Genomic DNA, 24,674 nt, shown 5'->3' with positions numbered 1-24,674 from the left:
AACACTAATTGCGTTTACGGGGATAGAGGGACGTCTATTTCACGGTTGGTTAACACTTTTGTGCGTTTTCAGGTAGGTGTAGCTTAGCTCGCGCACAGCAGCAGCATGGCAGCAGCAGTATAATAGCAGCAACTCACCGACTATCCAACCCGGATCTAACGCTCGACGAGGATGCCTCTTTGTTTCCTATAGTTATCCGTGTAATTCGTGCACTTTCACGGAAGACCCGGCACTTGGATCCTCTGCAAGTCCGTGTGTGTCAGCCGTACGCCTTTACCACGACGGGTTTGTGGCCCTATCAATATCGTTTCGCTAGGAAAGCTAATCAAAAAATGTCGGCCCCCCTTACGTAAGTGCGGTGAAATAAAAGCTCCAATCCTAAGAAAGGGGCTAAGAGATATCTTTCGCGCCGGTTAGAGTGGATCTATTATAATTCAGGATATTGGCTCGATGGATATGATGGAACGGGTGGGACGGTTTTGCGGTGATCAATACGGGCGAGGATGGTCATATTTTTCATTACTAGTATGGACCTGCACGCGTGGCTTTCTCGCCTATAAACTGCAGTCGTTAAGGAGCCGCATGTAGGTGAGGGTGAAGGGCAGCATGCTGTGAAGGGATGGAGTTAATTTTCCCGCGGAGAAGAAAGCTGAGAGAGTTTCGTTGTATGGCTGATGCAACTTTGCTACTACGAGGGAGTTCTGCAGGTTAAGGCATTTAGGCAATAAGGTATTTGAGAATTATATATCCTTAGCTCGTTGACGGCAAATTAACGACTCCGGCGCCATTATTTTCGGCCTTTAGATTTCGTTAAGCGTTAATTGGAACGTTCGCCACGCGCATCAGCCAGACGATCGAGCGTAATAAAGCATAATAAACCATAAAGCTTGGACATTGCGGGGGAATTTTTATTTATTTACAACAGTCGTAAGCGGATCATTAAAATTTGTTGTATTAATTGCTCGGGTATCGAAGGGAAATTTTAATTAGCCTGACTTAACCTTGTTTACGAGCCCCCTTGAACAGCCTCAGACTTAACATTACAAGGTATCCAGGTTCAGTCTAACTTCCACGGTTTATCCTGGATAACTCGGTTGCTGCTGCGATGATTTCAATCCCCCTGCAGTTTGGATATAACTTGATGTCCTCGTTATCCTCGCCCAAAGGGCAGGTGCGCGGCTACTTAGATTGGAAATATTATATGAGCCAATCCCGAGTGGTCGTGAACACGAAACTAAAAAAACACAAAGAATTAGAATTGTATAAGATTGAAAAATAGATACAGAAATGCGTTTCACTTATACATCTTGCTGCTACCGCGATTAATTTTGTTTATTGCTTTATGTGCAGGAATTATCGTTTTTGAAACAAATTTATTGGTCTGCACTAATAGGTAAGCACATGCTTGTTTGAGTTCTAAAAAAATGTTGAAAGTAATTAGAAATTAGTGGGAAAATACTGTCAGTTATCCTAACAACCCTCAAGGATATTTAGGCGAATATCCTCCGTTCAACTTCACTACTAAATTTTTTGGATCCAATATCAGAGTTTTCTAAAAGCCCGCTGAAACTTGATCGACGTACGACTTCACATTAAAATCAAAACAAGGTCCCGCTCTCACTTAGCCTAAGCAACTACCTTCTCTCTCACTCTCGGGAATTAATCAATTACATCGACGCTTGGATATACTTTTCTATATTCAATTTGGTTATCACTTGTGACTCAACTTTGACAAACTACGACTTTCAGTGATGGTTACACTGAGAATACAACGCTTGCAGCAAAGTTCCTCAGCAAAGATTGAAATTAAAACTAAACAGAGTAGGAAAATTCTCTTTGATCCCAGCTCAGTAAACAGGATTAATATTGGGAAAAAATAATCCTGGTCTAGTCGAATTATAGAATCCGGTCAAGGCATATTTGAAGACTTTTTTTCTGTGCCAGCAACCCCTCCTTACGAGTACGAAGATTAACGAAGGCTTGCGTGAGGCTCCGAAAGTCCAACTGGCATAATATTTTGCTTGACCGTATTCGGCTTTGATGAAGCGTCTAAGTAAGGTTTTCCAATTTGCAAGCACCAACGAACACGAAAGATGAAGATATTTTTCCCGAACGGATGGCCCGACGGACAGATCGGGCTGCGGGCGAAGGTTGGGACGGCTAGCTGCATTACATGGTTGAAGTGGCGCCTAAAAGACCGCCTTTCCTTTGCTAACCACACTGCACCGCCTCAGCTGCAGGTATAATCTACCGGCTACGTGTGGCTGCTGCTCGTTGTTGCTGCACCGGGAACTCGAAGCTATGCAGCTATGGTGGCGCCGGGGTGATCAGGACGCAAGACTCAGTACTATACCGAGGTATAGGGCTGAGCTGGTCCATGGTATATATCCTAGTTCTATGGGGTTCCGAGTCGCAAGGTACGGGGATCGTCGACACGCTCGGTGGCATCTCCGAAGGCTATCAAAATAACGAACCCGTCTCATCTTCTTCCAGGGTGCGTTAATCGCGGCCCGTTGCACCTGAATCCGAAAACGAAGGTTTCACTTATAGCTCGACCGGGATGAAGTGCTCACCTGAAAGCCGAACCATATATACGATCCCCCCGCATCTGCTTCCTGATCTATTCAACAAACCACCCCTCTCTCTCCTCCTGCTCCATATAAAACCCCATTTTCTCCGTCATCCAGCCAGGATTCACCGCAGGGTAAAGCACTTTTAAAAACTCGATGGGGTAGGACGTACGCGTGCAGTTCCGGTTGAAGAGCAAGCGCGGGTACAAGGGACAGAGAGGAGGTAAACCGTGGTTAAAACATTTCCACGATAAGTTTGCCCATTAGTGTATCTCGCGTGCATTCGTTTGGTTGTTCACATTTTTAATTTTTTTTTTTCTCGTGGAGAAATAGAAAATTGCATTTCACCTGCAAACACTCGTATACGAATGACCGTCAATATTTCGTAATTATCGAAGTCACCGTGATCACACTTTCGAAGAACTCTCTCAATGTTACAAAGTTCCGGGATTACAACAGTAAGAAGAGATAAACAGCATTCGAAAATCACGATCAATCCCAAAATGTATACCTTGCTCGAACTTATACTTACCACTCTCCCCTAATGCAGTGAGTGATTATCTCACCCCGGTGTAGTAATACCGCGAAAGGTTTTTCCTTTATTCTTTTTATTTTACAAAACCATTCATATTCTTATCACCCTTATTTCTCGGCAACGTCAAGCCTAATGGTCTGTAATTGCACGATAGGAAGCTATGGGCTTTTGATTTCCAGATGGATCAACGGACCGATTTCTCTGTAGCACGTTATACGGTTGAACGACGTATCAGCTATCAAAGATCAAAGCAAGATCTCGTTGGCTTGTAACCTAGCCACTCACCAGGCATCCGGCATCAACGCCCCCAGCTCTTGCAATAGAAGTGCTACCTGCACTTGACCACTTGGCTACTCAGTTCAAAGTAGCAAACGTCCTCGTTATACCTACGTCTCAAGCGTCACTGCGGCATTAACCTACCTGTAGCAGCTTTCTCTCTCTCCCTCAGTCTCTCTGTGAACCTTTCTCTTCTCTCGTCTCTGTCTCTCTCTCTCTTTCTGTCTCGATCATCAAATTGCCCACCATATTGTTTGTTATCTATGGACAAGGGACTGTTTCAAAAGTACTACACTTCAAACGAGTCTGCATGTCATACACATGTATTATACTTATAGCTCGACCGTTACGAAATTCTTGAGCCAACAACCACTGCTTGAGAGAAAAAAAAAACGCATCTAGTCTCCCTACTACGGTTGTTGTGCGTGGCCACGTAAATATTACTCGTGTAGAGTAATATACACATTGAACTCTTCGAATGTATATATTCTATGCATACAATTAATTAGACGCGTGCCTTCCTTCTACTTATATGTACTCTTTAGATCTATAGGACTACGCACCGCACTGAGATCCGAGCAAAGTTTTCACGTTTTTGTGCGGTGTGTTGATGCATTTCGCTAATGTCACAATTTTCATTCATGACAGGTATCTGTAAATGTTGCACGGAAATTTGTTTGTAATCTGGATAAGTTTTTCTCACACATAATGCAATCCCCCTCTAATTTATATTCGTTCTAAGAATTAGGGTTCATTTTATCATTATTAGGTGTGCCATTTACGGGGTGGTAAATGCCGCGTCGGGAATCTTCATACATACGTGCAATTTCAGGAGACAAACTTAGCCTGAGGACACGTGGAATGCCATTGCCGCCCCGTACTACGTTTGTGAATCAGTCGCTAATGCGTTCCCCGAACTTCGTGTTGGCTATGTTATTGTATAAATGCCGAGACGTCTGGGCGGCTTAACGCACCGAGTCACAATTTAATTTGATATTAACGACGCGGTGAGCCGTCACGCAATTAATCAACCCATCCGGCTTCCTACACAGCAGGTAATGAGGCACATACCTGTACGTATTTCAGTATCCAAGATATCCCGCTTCCTTATCGCGGTCGCCAAGTCCTCTGCCCGAGTGCGGTATCGAGGATGACGTCGGTAATTGGTCCTTGCGCCGCTACATTACGAGCCCTTCATCGGCGCGATACCCACGCTGAGCCGAAATAAGCCAATGCGTATCTACCTATTGACATAACGATGCCAGATAACCAGGCTGTTAAATCTTATCTAATCAAGTGATATATTCAAATTCGAATCCGGCTCAATTCGGAAGAAGAAAGTGTTCCGGAGATGGAATGCGAGATTGAAATCGTACTCCGTATGCTAGAAACATACCTATAGGTGTATACCTAACCCATGTATACAATGATAATAGAGCTATAGTAAGTCGAGCGTGGAAACAAGTTTCTATCGGAACTCGGTCAAGCGATCGGTTCCTCCGCGGTATGGAAGCTAAAATTTTGATGAACCCGCGCGCGGCTACGTGACGCGAACAGCGGATATAAATTATTTCACGATGCAGGCTTGCACAGCTGTCCTGGAACGGTTCGGAATTGCGCTTCCTATTATATAGAGCAGACTATGAATACAGGAATAATAGGATAGACGGTGTGTTAATGGATGAAATGCCGGCGGGGGTTATTTGATATAATATGGAACACGTTAGGGGCGGTGCCCGGCAAAACCACCGGAACCACCGTAACCATTGGAACGAACCGCCGCGTGCGGACGCGGCTCCTAAATTGTCGTAAGTGTCGTCGGCACTCGCGAGCATCAAGTTCTTTATCTTTGTCTGAAACAAAGAAAATTACGCGCGAAAGAGATCGGAGGAAAGCTGGATGCGTAATTTGGAATTAGGATCGGACACCGATCGAGACACTAACCGGTCTACAGTCTCAGAACTACGCACGCTGAAGGTTGACGAAAATTGGTGAATCGTTTTTATATGGTAGTTAAGGTGTTACAGAAAATTGTTTTACCGGTAAACCTGTTTTATTGGATTTTATTGAAAAAAATAATAATTTTCATAAAACCTGAGATTTATGTGCTGCAGGACGCGTCTAGTCGGCAGGATTGGATGTGACGCGGGTAAAGCGATCGTAGGTAATCAGGAAATCCGGACCAAGATCCTGCCTGCAACTGCTTGGGTGTAAAATGTTTATTGTTCGGTTTACGACTGGTTGTATTTATTGCGGTCATTACGTATTTAATATTTATTAGCTTTATGGCGGCTCAGCTATGGCTAACTTGACGTCGTTACGACGTGGTAGAAAATATATAGCTTTCCATCTGTCCATTACAGATACCGTCCAGTTGACGGTGACGTTTCGTATTTCGGAACTGCAGCCCTCCGGCGCGGCGTTACGGTAATCGTTGATCATACGGATCCTTCAAAGTATCCTATATACGAAGATGTTAAATCGGTACGGAATAATACAAGTCATTAATTTGTCGAAGGGCATATTACCAACAGTTGATTACGTTTTTCAAGAATGAAACAGAAAAAAACCTAATGAGGCTATTCTAGACAGCAGATAAAAAAGGGACACAAACCAACACGTATAAAACTTTCTTTTCCAAAGACCGGTCGGACCGTGGTTTTTCACCATTTCCGTAGGCGTTGCACAAATATTCGAAGTTTTGGCACGAATCACTATATCAACGAGCGATACTTAATTGATTTGGGAAACGCTGAAAGTATCGCAGCGACGTTTTTGTCTCCATTTCAAGACTACACGTTACGACTAATCCCCAGTTTTCCATCCATCCCTTCAATTAATCCGACCACCGCATACGTACTAACCATTAATTGAAGCTATTCCCCGCCTGAAAGTATATAGCTCTGCAAGAATGGATCCCGTCTAGACATTGCCGAGTGAAGTGTATACCCCTAAAGCGAAGCACAACCACAGCTATATTTATCGTTGGCTGCGTTTCTGTATTCGGCGCTGTAGCATTTCGTTTCACCATCTGACGATGAGACATGGAGTTACAACAGTTCACGAAGTCCGGAGATAAACTATACATATGAAAGATGAAAAAACGCGGTTCTAGTTATGCATATAGGCGTATAAGTTACGCTCGGTGTCTCGAGTGCGTTCCCGATGAAAGAATGCACGCACGTTTAGAATATGTTACACCACAGAGTAACAAGTGAATAAATGCATAATTCATACGTATACGGAACTAAACAGGGGGGTATATGTAACTCTGAGTAAAATGTTACTAGTAAGGCGCGCGATGAGGCGAGAGAAATTTCTTTTGACCGTCAAGATATAGGTGCCGCAGCTGTCAGAAAAGGCGGAAGGCTATATCTGTGCGGCAATGGCCGAATCTTACTCTTCGCAGGTGAGGCGAGGCAAGGAATGTAATTCAATACGTGGACAAGCCACTCGGGAGAAAGAGACACTCGGTTAGCTGTGAGTGGCGCGAAGAGTAGCCAACAGATAACGCGACGTCGACCGTAAAACCAGTAATTAAGATCTCAACTGTACCCGGCGCCAAGTGCTTCTCTTTGTAGAGTTGTATATCTTATCGAGTGTGCGCCCGCTGCTGGGAAGAGCCTGTCTCTCGCACCTTATACCCTCCACACACATGTACACCCGGTTTTCCGGCGACCAGAGATGCCCCAGGATTCTTGGGACCTAATCTTTGCTCTCGGAATAACCGCGCCTGGGATGCAGACTTGTGGAAGCTGACCATCGGTAGAATGTATCTACCTATTTTCAGCGCTGTAAAACGTTCGGAAGACCACGACTGGCTCTCGAACTGCGTTATCACCGTTTGATTGGGAGAATGGCGGACAAGTATCGTACCGATCACCGAGCGATACATTCAAGTATACGTGATTGGTTGGCCGGATGAGTGATGCGTCCATTATAGCCGTAACGAATAACCACGTAATTCATCACATTTATGATAGTGCCAGACACGGCTATAGGTTCGTTTGAAGGATATTTCTATGCTGCACTAGTGTCACGTTTTCATTAATTCGTTTGCTTAATTGGCTACCACCGTTTCAGTTGGGATGTTTTTAAGTCGGCAGTCGGGATACAACGCAGGTGGAGTTATTGGCCGAGGAGCCGTGAACCATTCGTTTTTTCCAAATCACTTGCACACCTCGTGATCATCATCAAGGCGTTTGGTGATGAATGAAATTGAGTGTTTTTACTTTTTTTTCTCTACCAGAGCTATTAACTTGCGCCTTTGAAGTGTGTCATGGCGTAGCTATTCACCTTGTCTACAGACCCGCCGCGTCGTCTCGTTAAAATTCATTTAAAATTCATTTGAGTAATTTCAAAGCCTTGTTACGTTGAATCAATTAGGTACGAGCGCTTGAAACTTCGGGCTTCCTTTTTATTCCTATCCCCGGCGCTTATTTCTCTTTTTCTGTAAATATTGACATGCGTGGATGGGAGTCCTTCGGTAATAACGTATGTAAACATTTAAATGGTCGGACTGCCCCGGAGGCTAATATATTATGTCCATACGAGGATAACGAGGGGCTGCGTCATTGGCAGTGGAAAAAAAAAATTGACGATATTCTTGCGAAACAACGAGTTTCTTATACTTTGCCCACGTTTTTCCAGAATGGATACGCGTTGACTAACGAGCTCCGCTCGTTTAGGGGAATCTTCCAGATGTAATGACAGACGAAGCCGGAGCCTCGGCTTGCTCGATGCTCGAGGCGCACCAAATACGTAGGCATAGTTCAATTAATCAATCTTAAGTCGTCCCCGCTTCAATCATACATACTCGTACATGCGTATAAGATTTGTATTTCTCCTACCCAGGCGGTGAGTAAATTCCGTTTTTACTCACTCGCGATACCGGGACACAACGCACCGCGATCCTTCAAGAAATATACTCCGTTTGAAAACAGGGCTCAGTGTCGCAAGGTGAACGTACCTTTCAATTTTTACAGTCAGAGCCTTGGATCCGCGTTTTCGTCACAGTCATTCTACCTCAACTAGCCATCCGTGGACTTGACGGCGCGAGCGAAGAGGAGGAACGTTTGAGATGCTGCGAACGAGAATCTCGCTTACCGGAGACTCGAAGGCCTGCGACTCGGACCAAGGGACATCTGCTAATTAGCGGTTGTTTGAGCGCGACTCACGTTTCCGGAAGGAATTATCGCGGTCTCGTCCAGGTGAGGTTCATCTGTTAAAAAGGGAGCGTCAACGTCGACGATCCGCGTTATGCAAGATGTCGAGGATGGAGGCGCGGAGGCTGGGAGCGAAGGATTCCCTAGCGTCGGAGTGCCCCGGGCAGCATCGTGCCCGCGTCATCATGTCATCGATAATTGATGTATGCGCGAACTAATGGTTGTAATTACCTGGAGCTAATATCCAACGTGGAATCCCGTGCCACGGCGCACATAGGCTGCCTGCCTTCCTGCACGCATACGGTATACGCATCGAAACACTCTCCGAGCTATGCGATACGCGTGTAGGTGAGCACGCGGCGAACCATTACGGCATACTACCAGCGCTAAAATCTCAAAAGAAATTAATGATTCTCATTGACCGCACCAGTCAAACCGAGATAATTAATAACAAGAGGTCGCTAGAGGTGAGATTGCGTCTCCGAGGATGACGTGACTTCGGATACCCCCCCACCCATCCTCGACCTATCCGGACTCCGGATCCGTGCGAGAAATACGAACGATAAGTAACCACGGGAATTAAAGCCGAGGGAGACCGGAGCCGAGTGGTCACGACGGCAGGTTTAATTAACAAATTTTAGCGGAGAATTCAACTCTGCGTGCGCACGGTGAGGCACAGGGAAGAAGAATGCGGATGGATTAGAAAATGGAACGGTAACAATATCCATTCTTCAAAAACACAAAAACCTATTTTATAGAACTTTAAAATCTACAAAGGTAAAGTGCGGAAAAGTAAAAATGTGCAAAGGTACAAGGTATGGAAAACCAAAACTGTTGGAATTCTAACTATTCTGTGTAAGTTTTGGCTTGCTATATCTTCTTATTTACTCTGACGGTTCTGACATTTTACATTTTCGAATCTATGAAATTATTTGCGCTCCTTGGAAAATTCAATATATTGTAACCCATTATATATTTTCTAATATTCCGGTACTGTAATATATAACGTTGCTATTACAGTGATCGAATTTTCTTTCGTATATTACTTATCAAACCATTTGCGTCCTATTATATGAGAAATACATATGTTCCAACTGTCATCGGAATTTAGGTGTATTATTTCAATCATATTTCACCGGGTCACGCACATATTTCACTGTGGAATAGTCACAATGTATTACAAGACGACATGCATGTTGTTTATTGAACACTTACCTTATGCGATATTTGAAAAGTGACATATTGATAAAAACATCACCTTATGATACGCTGTTATGCAATAACTTTGTTATCGAGTTACCATTTCAAGTTTAAAATTTTTTACCACAGTATCAATTTCCGATTGTATCTATCAGGATTTTTTAATTACCGTACAAACTGTGAAAGATCTGAGCATATCGGACGGTTATTAATTTAATTTTAATGTGTATTCCGAAATGCCACAGCGCAAACCTAATTAAAACGGTCTAAAATACATTTCACGTAATTATAATAAGATAGGGCGGGGAAGTTCATTTCGAGAAGCTTCATAACTTTGCGAGAAACTTCTCCACAGCTTACTGCGCGCACCGTTAAAAATTCCGAAGCACAAAAATTATGCCCAAGGTTAAAGTTCGACGGTTGTGAAGCTAAGACCTTTTGAAAACGCGATCACGTTCGCAGGAGTAATTCATGCCGTGGTTCGCAGACATTCTAAAAATTATTGCTAGTCGCGATATCGGAGAAGCTCAGGCAACTATGTACAGCATTATACAATATACTTCTGATTTTTCAGATATGGAAGAGAAACTTTCTAGTTATAGTTCTGTATTTAACTAAGAGTTTACCCAGCCTTAATAGCCTTGTTTAATTCACTCCTCCGCATAGCCATTCATTATAGTCACGGCCACACTCGATTTTCCAGGAATCCGATGGTGATAAAAAAAAAGTAATTATGAAATCGGATTACTCGGTAATAATTAGGAGAGAAAAAACGGACTCGTCCACAGTCATCCAAGGGAATTGGTCTGTAGCCATTCCTGAATGTAATTTCCAATTATCTCACGTAATAATTCAGCGTTCTTTTAATATTTATAGTGGGTATATATTGTATGAATCATAAATTAATCGGTCGGAGAAATGCGGAATTGGCGAGGGACACCATTTCCAGCGGCAATGTAACGTCGACGAACGGCGAGAACACACATTATCAATTAGAGATAATTACACTCCAGCGAAGATGAGATCATTTCTGCTGGACATTATAGCGAAGCGATGGCTTACTCGTGAAAGACATGTTCATCGAGGTTTTACATATCTATATGTATACATTTTTTCAAAATGTTTATTCCTGGCACGCAAATGTGCAATTACGGACGAACAGGGCTGATCATCTTACGAGCGTGGAATTCAAGCAAAATACGCTTTTTCCCAGTCTGCATGTTTTATTTGCTCGTAAAAGATCGAGTATCACGGACTTTTATTGCTCGTGCTTAATGCGAACTTGACTGCTTGTCAATACCAGGGGCGTCGTGACGTTTTCTCATATTCATAATTTCAGCTTTCGAAGTCGTCGATACATTCACCAGCAAACAAAGGAGGGGAAAAAATGCACAGAAAAAGTGTCCTCATAATAATCAGGACATAAAACAAGCTCCCGCTTCGAAGCGAGGCTGAAAGTATATTGTCTCTTATCAAAAAAACTATTGAAAATATTTTGTATTTGATTACCTAGACGTCATAGGTATCTCCACATATCTCCCGCCGAGTATGAAGTACTATATTCGAAGTAAATAAAATGTTAAATTGAAATTCTAGATGCTGATATCGATTTTCGCCTTCTCAACGACGGGATCCTTTTCGAGGGGAATATTTCGCGTTACAAATGTGTACATCCGAGATGTTTACCGCATCTCTGTATCACACAGCATTCAGTACATGTACATACATCAGCCCGCACTACTGCCAAGGGGATGTCATTCAGCTGGCTCGATTGATAACGAACCGGTCTTTTCTGTGATTGCCCCACATGTTGTGAGATAATAAGCTTTAGCGATAAATCGCAGCGTTGGCTAACAAGTCTATCTATCGCCGTAGCAAACGCAGAAGCTCCTTATGGCCATCCACCACAACAGTTCCATTTTCCCAACAGAAGCAACTCGAACAGTCTCCTTAGTCTCGTCGTTGCCCGACTACACGAACTTCAAGTTACCCGGTTGTTTGGCAACTCTGTTGTGAGATGATTCCCTGCAGGTTCCTTCTCATCCGAAGATAACATATTATTAGTTCGCGAGCTTTTGAAATAAGAACATATTATAGTCGTTTCATGCAAAGGAATCACATATTTTACCTAATGCAATTTAATTATGCAAAAGTAATGAATTGATGAAATGATCAACTTTTTTTAATATCATTTGTCACATCTCTTGGTATCTGAGACTTGACGTACGCTTATAGGTATAACGTATAAAAAATATATGTATCCGCCAGAACGGTCTTTCATCATACTCTTGTCATATTTGTTTCCGGCGAGTCATTTGTCATCGAGAGTTATCACAACGCCAAGATTCAGAATTGTACTGTCGGGAACTCGTGGCATGCGGAAGAAAAATTAAACCCGCATAAACACGCAGATGTTATGCTACGTAATTAATTGTAAGTATATTTAATAGTGCCTTCATTAACGGCATAGTGGAAGATTTTTAAATCAGGGATCACATTTAATAATATGTCTCAGTGTAAATATTGTTTAACGCCAAAAATTTGTGACGGCAACTACTATTGTCTCGGATGAGTTTGGCGTATAGTTTAAAAACTCAGCCGACAGTTTCATACGTGGCGTTTTCGGTTTTGTTGTTGATTAACGGGGTGCGCTGTAGGCATGTTATACCTGCGTATTTACGTATAAAGTACACAAATTAAATGGGGGCGTAGGGGAATAGCGAACGCAAAAGCGACCGACACACGCTACCACACCTTATCTTGGGGCTCAGGCCCAAAACCACATCAAAGTCTGCACCCTCGTAGCAGCAACGGCCGTTTTACTAACAATAAGCCGGAGTTTTCCCATTGTTCCAACCACAACGGAAGATTTCTGCAAGAGGATGCGCGGAGTTAGACGAGCTTTTGAATATGCCAGGCTCATTTTGGGATTCCTATGCAAGGCTATAGATTCTCAAGTCGCGGCAAGAAACAAACGTACAATTAAGACCTTGGTATGGTTTAAAAGCGCGCCGGACGCTTGCAGACTTATTCGCAAAAACATTTTTCTGCGCGTTATCACCAGATTGTCTGCAATCGCAGAGACCGCGTTTCGTTATTGCGTACAAGCTATACGCAGACTATGTGCCGACAAAACATCCTGTTCCGGTCGTCGCAGCAGAACAAAAACTGATTCTCCACTCTTCTTCAAAAGTATGAACATTCTGCCGAAATCTTTTTGTCTCGCGTCGTATGTGCAGGAGAACGGGCTCAAAGCCATGGAAAAATTTCGTCGTTACAAGTCCATAATTGATTTATTACTGTATGAAAAATCTGAAAAGTTACTCCGGGCGCTTGAGGATAAGTTTATAAAGCTTGGCTGTGCTACCGGGTCGTAACTACGTTGCAATTTGGGGAATCGATTGGGATAATTAATAATTTTCGAAGATGGCGAAGGCCTCACGCCTCGCAGATTTTACTCTCGATTGCCAGTCGTCGTCGCTCTGCCAATCAGGCGCAGTTATTTCTTGAAGTCATTAATTAAAGTCGCATCAGTCGAATCTCTCGGCAACCCTCGCGGGGGGATGGGGACTAATTCATCCCCACGTTGTTTCCTAGGATTATCTGGTGAAGCGGAGCTTCCAGGGGCGGCGTAGCTCACTGATGTTGTTATTAAATTATTCCGAGCCTCAGTTTTCTGTACGAGGGATCAAGGAGGCGAAGAGCCCACTACGTTATAGTGCTACAGATGGGGGAGGCGTGACGCGCCTCGCTCCGCTTGTAATTCCTTTTCGTGTCCTCGCATTTGACGCCTCCAAGGGACGCGTCCGCGAGCGATCCTGAAATCCGAGGAGCGCGTCACCCGCGCCCTCGTTGTTGATCACGTATAAATGTAGGCGTATCATCACGGCGAAAATTCGATTTGATTATAGCATAGCCGCATCGGTGCGAATGATCAACGGGATCTACGGACTGGCAGCGCTCTTGCGAAAGGACAGCACAAGAGCGCGAACGAATGAAGATATCGCGAATCCAACGCGAATTCGTACCGAATCAATAGGCACAAACCTACCACCCACCCGCTGGTGTGGTGTGCTGGAGTGGAAAAAATTTTCGGCATTGTTTTTTCCCCGGCAATAAATCCGTTCCCCGAGAGGTTCGACCTTCCAGGGCCCTTTTCCCTTCTCCGTTCACCAGATTTATACGATCAATGGTATTCCCCGATTTTCCACGCGTCGCGTAGCTGGTCGTGAATGTTTTCGTCAAAGGAAAAAGCCGACAAAAATTCGAATCAAAAATCTTTGTTGAAATCCGAACCTAGATATCTTGGCTCCCGAGTACGGCAGGCAATGCTCGCCGTATTGGCTTACTCGTAGATACAAAATTACCAGCATCTCGTTAGCGCAGGTAATTCCCTGGGCGGTTTTGTGTCAACGGATCGAACGGCTGGCCGGTTCAGCCACCCCCGAGTCTAGCTAGGCCCCGATACACCGTCACACACGAGACACCGCGTGTCCACGCCTCGGCCCCCGGGATTATAGATCGGATGGCACGCGGCGTATGGTGGACAACGATTTCTCGTTAACAACAATTGTCCTCTTTCGAACCGCGTTATCTATCGACAGCCGTAAAAGCTCGGGGGTGTTTAAAGTCCTCAGGATCTGTCGCCCCGCGTAACAGGTTTCCAGCATTTCGCCGTTTGCAGTTCACGGGGATTGTGGAAATAGTCGAGGAATGACGTTCACACCGCCAGTAGGTACCGTTCGTTTCCTGGCTGGAGAGTCTCTGAATTGAAGGTAAAAGTTTACTCTCTGCAAATATTTATCGTTCGCGGGGGTGTCGTGCTTTTACAGTGATCAGAGATCACGCTCTTAGGCGACGACGACGACGACGTGCCAACGTCGCGACGCCCTCCCAGCGACTGGGAAAGCTGCATCAAACGCAGATGGCAGTGTTAGTTTTGCGCGGGAGTTTCTGCGAAGCAACGCTCAACGTGAAAGCGCCTGGCTACCCCTAAATCCTCGGCTCGAATCTCTCCCCTATAAACCCGATCGATTCCTCAAATACATATATTGCTGACGCAGGGATGTGTGCGGGCAAAGCACGATCGCGGATGCTCCTAATATGTGAACGCACACCGTACGTGTGAAGAGTAGTTGGCCCGCGATTATCCCCGTGCTGATCGCACTGCACGGCTAGAGTCGTGGAGAATTGGGATGGGGATTATTTTCCCGCCCTTATTAAACCCTGACTCTGGCGTCCGCGGACGGAGATTTGTGCTGCATCGGGAAAATTCTAGCCGAGCACTTGATGCACGGGGGTGCACGAGCATCCATCCTCGTCTCATTATTTATCCCGTTATTATATCCCGTCTAGGTTGTATGTTTATGAGGATTTTCAGGGAACATCTCTGCGCGTGACGTCTATTGCATGCAATGGATACATCGATATCGCGTCACTTACATCTGTGGAGGCTCAAACGCTTCCCGCATAATTCAAAATCTACCCTCCAGGAATCGTCCAATTCACTCCTGCCATATTATGGCTTATGCGATCATATTCGGGAAAAGGACGCGATAATTGTCTCGATTTTTTACTTCTGGTCAAGACTTCTTGACTCCGTTCAAATAATTCATATAATCAGTATTCCGTCTGGACGATAGGATAATGAATATTGCGAATAGTCACGGCGAGAATCGAAAAGGGTTCTGAAAAAAAAGGATTTGTTTATTTAAATCCCGGGGGTTGAGAAGGTCCCGCCAGACTGCAACTGCATCCTGCCACTTGACTCTGTCCATTCCGGAGACTTACTTTGCCCTGTTCTATTCCTAGGCCGTAAACCCCATCCGCTCTGTCATTTCAACGCACAGATTTGTTCATGGGCAATTATCTACTCCCTCTCTAATTCATCTCCGTATTTTTCACGCTCTATCATTAATATGTACATAGCCAAGCCAGGCAAATTGGACTCGTAAAGGCTTTTAGAAATCCACCCGCGATAAATTCGTTTCTTAGAACTCTTTCAAAGTTCAAACAATCCAAGCTCTAACTTTATTCCTCTTGAGACTCGTTAAGTTCACCCAGCCAAGATCCACCAATCATAGAAACTTAACGAAACTTCTATCTCCCGGTGAAATAATCCTTTGAAAATCATTCCACCACAGACTCCACTGAATCTTTGAACTATGCATATCGTGGTACCGGATGCGATGAATTATATATGGTGAACTTTTGTGTTTCACTAAATTCTACACCGCTAACTGATTTTTCAGTATTCTCTTTTTTGTTCATAAACTTTTCCGACCCGTACGTCTTGTAGATTTCATTTAATTCATCCCGTAATCAATGTTCATGCGGTCGACTGGGAATTCCAGTTTTTTAATATGAATTGGAGATTTCCGGTTTGCTAAGTTGGTTTTAGCACATAAATATCTAATCGTGAAATCCTGGGACTGAAACGTGCAACGTTCAATTAGTAAAAGACTTATTATTCATGCACATATACATATATTTATACCGATGAACTGCCAGTGTAGAACGATGCGCGATGGAGATGAGGAGAGAGGATGGTAGCGTGCAGCGAGGAAGAGAGAAAGAGAGAGAGAGGGCCTGAACTTAATAACCAAACTCAGATTAGGTGATTATAAATGAGCTTGGATTAGGTCGAGTGATTACAGAACGGATTATACGGTTTAGACTCGAGTTTGATTACATCTCTCAAAAGAACTACCTTATACCGTACATAGTGAGGGGCATCAGAACAAGACAGCGTATCAGTCGGGGAAAGCGGGAGAAGATGACTTAATCCGATTATTTCGGAGTAAATTTGCGAATCGTTATTATGGCTTTTCTATGAATCGTACGATGCAAACCTGTAGTGTATTAATATCGGTCTTAGATTGCATTGGCTCAACTTCTTTCGCCAAACTGGTATTCTTTGGAAAGCTTTTGAATGAGGCGTAAATTAGGTGATTCGCTCTTCATTCGGATTGAGTTAAAGTTATAAAATGAATAATACAAGGAGTTGGACGCCCAAGATCGCGAACTCATCCCAATTTCCCCCCAGCACAATTGCTTGGCAAATTGATTCCACAGCCACAAGGTCTAAGGGATGTGGGATGAAAATTTGGGGGTATCGAGCTGCGGGGTAGGGCCGAGAGAGACTCGTTTCGATCTTTCATTTCCAGATGGATTTCGTCGGTGGGATGCACGCGCCGCGTTAACGTCGTGTAATTGCTGCTCAATGTGCGGTTGTGAGTGCGGCCACCGCGTCAGTGAAACCCCTGCAGAAACGGTGGTTCGGGTTATTGCCTTCGTTGGTAGCATTCTGTAACAACCCCCGGACTTTGGCTGGGAACAAAGCAGATGGAAATCCTTAACAGTTATTGGCTGGTGGTGGGCGCCACACGTTGGCCAGCGTATAAAAGGGCACCGATGTAATTTATCGAAGGTTGTATTTGGGGAGTTAGCCGTTTCTTTCAATTAGGTAATTGAAACCGGCGGGACTTTAATGCTTTTCTGGCCGCAGATCATTCCTGTTGCCGGCTCAACCAGCCTCTGGATATCCGTTACCGGACATTCGGTCTCACGCTTAATTTCGGCACGAATTTGATGCGATATCCACAGCTGCAGACTCACGGTGATTGGGGCGGAAAACCGAACATGAGAAGAGCTTTTTTTTTAATCTCTTTTTGTAATTGACGCGAGATGCAAACGCCCCACGTATGAAATGCTAGATTGACGGGGTGCAACGGGTGCTTAACGAGTCTGCTGATCCCTCAAGAAATTCAATTTTGGTCGCCGGTTTCGTTCAGGAACGAGGTCAGGTTCGTATTAGCGGAGGTTTCGGCTGGTCGTAACTCAACAGACGATGCATCATGCCTCGCCTTAACTCTCAGACAAAATAAGTCTGCCAGCAACCAGCTCACCGGTGTACGCCAGGATGTACGTTCAACCGGGGTGCGCGTATGCTAATTAAGACACACTATCCCGTGTAATTGCATTTAAGTTCGAGGTAATGCCCTGCCACCTGCTTTGCGGGGTATGGAGAAAGGACCTCAAGGAAACCATCCTGCGAGGTGAAATTCGAACGGGTATTTCTCGTCGGAAGGGGAATCCCGCACATTTCGCACAAGTATGTGTAATGCGACATCAACCCTGCAAGCATCATTCGTCTGTAATCATTAAAAATCTGTACCACAGACGGTTGAGCGTATTCCGAATGTACCTTACATCTACCTGGTCGGTAACTCGGAACACGCGATGCAGGTAAACGCGGGCGTCCCTCGAGATCTTTTGTTTCACCGGAAGACGGAAAGTCGCCTGGGGGTGCTGGGGGAGGAGGTGATATCCAGGCCTGCAGGCAAACAATCGAAAGCTGATGTGAAAGCAATATGAAGCAATGCGTGCAGGAGCAGCAGGCGAAACTATGTTCCACCTTTTCATCTCGTCGCGGGGAAGAGACAACAGAAAACCCGGGCAGAGAAAGGTCGCTGCATAAGAACCGAGGCAGCGAGGAGAGGCTGCTGTCATTTTCCTGGATATTAAATATTAATCCCACGAAATGACTAGCACGCCGGCAGTCTTTCGCTCCCGCTTTCCACCCCACGCTTCGCCACCCCCTCCCGCCCCACCGCCGCCTCATTCGTGCACCTCGCAATCTCCGTCTCGGTCCTCCGACCAACCATCGCCGTCGCCACGTTTCTACTCTTCTCTAAGCAATGAGAAGTAATCTAGGAGCTGGATTAACCGGGGCTCAAGATATCAGCTTGGATTTACCGCGTGAGGGCCACGTGCGTCCCACAAGCGAGGCGGAGCTGAAGATATACGGCAACAAAAAGATGCCATCCCCGGTCGTCGTACGGTCCAAAGTGCAATTGCCTCCTGCCGCTTTTCGCCTAGTCTCAAGGCACCCCTTCCCACTTTTTTTACCTTTTCATTCGTTTTTCCCACCTCTGTCGCCGCGAACCTGTAATGCGACGCTTGCCAATACGGTTTAATTAATCCCGGCGAGAATACCGCGTGCAGGGGTTAATCCTATACCATTGACAGTCGCGAATGCCACCTGCAGGCGTGGCTTTTTACTTTTTTTACCATCTTGCTGCTTCAACTGTTCACTAGATATTTTATGAAAAGAATTCTCAACGCCATATTCATTCCCCGGAGTGCATATGTCGAGTTTCAGCTCCTGATCCAACGACGACAAAATCACGCTGCAGAACTCTTCGCTGTGAATTATTTTGAAACGGTTCAAAGTCTGCGTTGGGAGCATCTGGGTGAACCTTTGAGTTCACTTGAACCATTTTTTTATCCCCTCCCTTTTGAATACAATATAGTTGAGCCACCGCATCTCTTAATTGTCTTGCAGGCTGAGTTTCGATATGTATAATGGGCACACACACATATACAAACGCAAACACACGGTATTGTATAAGTCGTTCAGTTTCATCCTGGCTACCCACGTATATTTACGAGACGCAACGGAACTCTCATTTCACTCATCTCTTTGTACCTTGTCCGCATTAAGGAGCTACTAATCGCTTGTTCAGATATTTTTGGCTGGTTTTTCTTTTCAATTTCTCTCACGAAACTTCCTGAAATTCCGTCGTCGAACTTGCGGAAGTTGCGTGACCGAGAAAAATGAATGTTTCAGTCATTTTCACCGTTTCTTTTACGCTATGAATAAGACGCGAAAACGTTATTCGTGCCTTGTGTCTAATACACATTCTCTTGTTACGCGGTTTTCTGATACATCGATCTAAATGATCATAGCTTTAGGATGAAGTAAGAAAGTCGTTCCTTCCTTTGAATACTCCCAATTCGAAATCTTACGAGTTTTCTAAGATAATTCTAGAACCATTCTTCTTTAGTATAGATCTGAAAAAAGTAATCATCAAGATTATGCTCTCAACGTATTATAATGTTGATTCGGCCGAATAAATTACAAGAACCAGTCAATACCCCAGCCGAATTTCGATGGGTTTCAGTGAAGGACCGTACGGTCTGTGTCTTAGGAAAAGCAGCAAGTACTAAATTTCAGTTATAACATGGTTGTATAATTTACTTTGAGTGCTTGTAAACATCCGTAATAAAATTAAAACCCATTATGCAGGATCGTTCAGACAAATACCCGATTTTTAATGCGCCTGCGACTATTTCTCTCTCTTTCTTTCTCTCCTCCTCAATCTCTTATCCCCCGAAACCGTACAGGTATAAACACAGGCACATACCAGCTGTAACGCAATCGAGATGTTTACACGACCCTACACAAAACTCGAGAGTCATAATTCACGACCTTCTTCCCATACTGACAATGAAAGTATCCAACGATACACCAATTTCCCGCGGGTTATTTCACGCGCCCACGAGAATCGGCCAAACGCTATGCGTGCGTGCGTGATGCGTGCCTGCCTGCGTGCCTCCTCCTGCAGGCCTCGGTTTCGGCAGTCCAGGATGGAGGTTCTCACAGCACCCGTTGCGATGTTGTTGCAGCCGTACTCCGGGAAATGGGGCGCCCCGTTGCATCCGCGCCTCGACGAACCCTAGCCCCGGATGTGCGATATTCCGTAATCGCAGTCGTCACGACACGCGCCCTGCTCACACATTCGCACGTGCCAAAATCTACCGGCGCAGAGGTGGGCCATCCTATCTCGAAGCTCGTGTGGACGTAATGAAACCACTCGAGGCGTGGGCGTGCACTGCTTCGCCTAGATGAGGTCCGTCTTTCACGCCTCCGGGCGAGTATCTTCCGGGGAATGAAACGCTCGCGGGCGGGGCGGATCGAGCTCTTTGCGTTCAGCGATGTAAGACGACGGTGTGTTTTTTTTTTTTTTGTCCCTTGATCAGCAACTTTTTCGTTCACCTTTGCAGGAGATTTGTCAAAAACATGCGATTATCGGTGCTCTCGAGAAACGCACTGCCTGCGGGTCGCGGCCGGGCAATTCGCGACGGTATAATTAACGACACTTTCCTGAGGCGGTCATGGGATTTATGGTGAATATCAAAGATACGTGAGACGAGGGCGTGGAACAAGATTTAAGATGTAGTCGAATCCATTGTGCTTGTAGATATGACTAAGTATTATCAACTATAAACGTCCATACACGTTGTTTTTGAAAAGAAATAGAGGGTAGCGATAATCAAGTCCGTGCAATATGTCAACTTTCGATGCGCCAAAATCACGATTGATTAGTTACGGGGAACGTCGAGCAAGGCAGTCCCGGGCTGTGCTCTTGATACCTGGGGGGCAGGTCCGACTTTTTGTTCTTCAACAGTCTGGAACGGATCGTAACTACGACAAGGCCGGCGATAATGGTCACGGCCATACCGATGGTAAGAATGAGGCTCAAAGAAGAACTTTTATCGTTTCTGTTATTCTCGGCTGTTACTCGTTGAACCTGGATGGTGGCTGACACCTCTTCGGAGGATCCATCGAGACCTGCTACGCAGGTCCAGTTTCCAACGTCATGGGACTGTTTCCTTCCTGAATACCGAAAGAAGGAAATAATTTTTAGAAGCATTAAAATGATGATGAAGTTAAAAAAACTGTATTTCGTTTCGATCGAGCAGTCAGTTACATACCCATGACTAATTCTAGCTCACAGCTAGTGATTGTTTGTCCTGTTTTATATCGGGAGTTCGTCGACTGTTGGATACCATTTCCATTCGGTTGGATCCATCGACAGTAGTTGATGGAATATTCATATCCAGGAGGTATGAAGCAGGACAGCTGCGTGGATGTCTGCTCCAAGTACACCACACTGGCTGTGGGGACGAGTGGCGTATCTACGATTTAACAGAAATCAAGTCATTAAGAAATCACCTGGTAGATCAAATCCTTTACGAATAGCGATAAGCAGACGCAAAAAATTCCTGGACGGTCCCCCGCATTAGGTTGTCATCGAATTGATACGTTATTGATGAATGTCCACGATCGGTTAAGTAAGATCTTACTTTGTACCCGATATTATATTTCACCAAGCAATTACGCTATCGTGAGAGTGACCAGTTAATCCCACGACGTCTGTTGTATCTTATTGTGCGATATCAAAGTAATTTGGATACGTAATCCGAGTAATTTGGGTATTTAATCCGAGCATTCATTTGAACATACAAGATAACGATTGTCAAGTCATATCTAAATTCTAGAATTCAAATCCATCCTGATATGGTAAAAGATTATAGTAAACCAGCAATTTGACAAACCTGTAACAACGACGTTAACATTTGTGCCAACTTCCTCTCCATCAACAGTCCCCATCCTGCATTGCCAATCGCCTTCATCCGTTTCTTCGGAACCTGGAACTACGCCGCCGCACTCTCCGAGTGACAGCCCCATCCCATCGTAAGAGAGAACCGAGGGTGACGATCCGGTTGAGGATACCGAGTAGGCCGTACCATTGGGGCTACGTACCCAGCAGTACCTCAATTCCGCGTCCACACTACACTTGATCTGAAAATCGAACCAAATAGACTCAATTTTTATTGATTCATTCGTGGGAATAATCGATGGTATTCGAAAGACACCGGAGCACGTAGTTCCGAAACTCACCGTGAAACTATCACCCTTTGTGACGTAGACGTCTTCAGTGATATGCGGAGTGCGAACATTTACGTTTTCGTCTCTTCTACGGGTAGACACTGTTAGCACCGCACCCGATAACCCTGAGTCAGTGCCAACGATACACCTCCAGGCTCCGTAATCTAAGTAGGCTGGTTTCAGGATGGTTATTCCACAGTCGTGCTCTTGCACACTGGAAATCCCAGTTGAGGACTGAGTTCCGAGTCCGTAATAGAGGTACCTGTTGCAAAGTCACGCGATATTTTCTTCAATAATTATCATTGCCTTGTATTAATTATTTCCGGTTGGGTAATAATAGCTCACCTGTCATCGCCGATTGCCTCGAGAACATTTAAGACTTCTCCATTCGGTTTCACAAATTGACATAATGAATAGGATGAGGCTCGCACGCGACAAAGTAGATTCACGCTGCCATCTTCAGAAACCGTAACGCTGGCGTTGAACGAGCTATCATCTAGAAGAACAAGAAGATGATGAACGATCGGTGAAACGTGAATTAAGAGAAGCGACCAGCGTCGAGGTTTATGGCGTACCGTAAACAACGACCTCGGTTACGTGTTCTATGAGATCCATTCTTCCTGCAATACTGTATTTCGCGGTCCAGAACCCCTCATGTACGCTGGTGACGGTCGAGATTTCTAGTTGGCAAGATCCTAGTTCCAAGGGCAAGGTTTGACCGCTCGGATTTGTGAGCCTGCACGAAGTCGCATCGCTTGGACCGAAAGTCATGGTGGCTGATTTACCGCGTTGGACGTGCAAAACTGTTGACTGGAAAACAAACCCGGATGATTGAACCTTGTCCAGTGAATCCGAGCACAAATGTGCATACCTACCTCAGTGGAAGCATTGCTATATTCTACGACCGTGACTGAGAAAGTCGCGAAATAATTTATTTCTTCTCCAGTTATCGCATCCAATCGCCAAGTGCCCGTGTGATTGCTGTTCACTCGAACTGTAACACCGCATTGACCGTACGAGCGGATATCATCCAAATTATCATTGGTGGCGTTGAGAACGTTGAATTCTTCACCCTCAACAGATAAAATTTATTACCTAGTAGTTACGTACTCGAATATACATTGTGAGATTTCTGATTTTCCGCCTTTTATACTCACACTTGGTAATTTGGCTGTGCAAGTGGTCAAATCTTCATACTCATCGACGATGCGAAGCGTGATTGAATTTCCGGAAAATACGCTAACCGCTCGGTTAGGAAAGTAAGTCGGCCACGTCGCGGTGATAGACTGAAAAGTAAAATGAGGCTTACCATCACGGTCGACCAATAAACGATATATTTAGAATACTCATCGTCAATTTTCGTCCACCTTGCTAGCTACGAGAGACGCGTCGATTGCCGTATCATTTGACAATTCCTCCCCTGTGAACAAGGACAGTTATCAGTACGGCAGTTCATGAAAATTTTTATAAACAAACAAACTAGTCTACGTATGCAGTATAAGCTAAGGGATGTTGGGTCAAGACTTCACATTTATCCTCAAGAGGCTTTGAGGTATTTCAGAGGCCACGAAGCCTCCCACGGGATTTGATCTCTCTGCGACAGAATGATCGAACCATAAATATTGGGAGCTTAAAAATGGGACGAGCGGTAAGATGAATCTAGTTGTTTACCCAAAGTAATGGCGCAGAGGTACAAAGCTGCGCCTAGGACGGCAAATATGGTGCTGTGCGTCCCCATGTTGCCTACGGCGTACTGTCGACTATCGTTGACGACGATTGCGGTCTTCCTTATGCAAGATAACTACTTGTGTATCTCTAGATCGGGCAGTGATCGATGCCGGTAATATTGGCTCGTGCTTATCAACTACGTGAGAGACAGCGGCTGATGTCATCTCACGTCTGGATGTCGTCGAATCTTCACGCACTTCGATGTCTCGCCTTGACCTTCTGCACGCACAGTTTCGATTATTCTTTTCGACTGTGTTACTTTTAAAATTAGCCATATTTCAAGCGACTCCAATTGGAGTATTTGTTGTCTGCATAGGTTAAAAATGCCATTACATGGCATTACCTTGTGATAAACGATGCCAAGCGTATCTCGAGAGCGCTTTTCTTCCATCATGCGTCAGTTGAACTTGAGACTGCGGTCAGTGCTTCACGGATACCTGAAGTATGGCGTCGAGTATTTCGGGATCGACCTTGTTTACAGCGACTGAAAAGATAGTAGCATCGTTTGCTTATCTTCTAAATATTACGTACCGGATTATCTTGACTATATCATGATTATGGGTGTCTAGGGCGAAAATATTACAACAATATTATTCGCGAAGCTCGCCATCGGTGAAAAGCCATTCACAATGAATGTGATTCGAATGGTGTAACACGAACATGTCATTGATTTTCCATTAAAA

The 24,674-nt window shown here is 44.8% G+C and overlaps 1 protein-coding gene and 1 long non-coding RNA gene across 2 annotated transcripts; both read right to left on the bottom strand.

Moving 5' to 3' along the window:
* Nucleotides 1-937: 937 nt before the first annotated feature.
* Nucleotides 938-4,594, bottom strand: LOC138190810 (uncharacterized). The gene is made up of 3 exons (XR_011176898.1): nt 4,453-4,594; nt 3,526-3,642; nt 938-1,234 (listed from the first exon to the last, which is right to left on the bottom strand). It is a non-coding gene; the product is annotated as an uncharacterized lncRNA (long non-coding RNA).
* Nucleotides 4,595-19,758: 15,164 nt separating this feature from the next.
* On the bottom strand, nt 19,759-24,051 carry LOC124216847 (uncharacterized). The gene is made up of 10 exons (XM_046621893.1): nt 23,935-24,051; nt 23,631-23,683; nt 23,421-23,549; nt 23,139-23,336; nt 22,839-23,073; nt 22,609-22,759; nt 22,276-22,525; nt 21,930-22,176; nt 21,306-21,509; nt 19,759-21,207 (listed from the first exon to the last, which is right to left on the bottom strand). Exons 1-10 carry the CDS (start codon nt 23,999-24,001, stop codon nt 20,903-20,905), a joined length of 1,839 nt encoding a protein of 612 aa, XP_046477849.1. The 5' UTR covers nt 24,002-24,051; the 3' UTR covers nt 19,759-20,902.
* Nucleotides 24,052-24,674: the final 623 nt, after the last annotated feature.

This window comes from Neodiprion pinetum, chromosome 4, assembly GCF_021155775.2.
Source record: "Neodiprion pinetum isolate iyNeoPine1 chromosome 4, iyNeoPine1.2, whole genome shotgun sequence".
Taxonomy (NCBI): Eukaryota; Metazoa; Arthropoda; class Insecta; order Hymenoptera; family Diprionidae; genus Neodiprion; species Neodiprion pinetum.
This window is presented reverse-complemented; position numbering and strand designations above follow the sequence as displayed.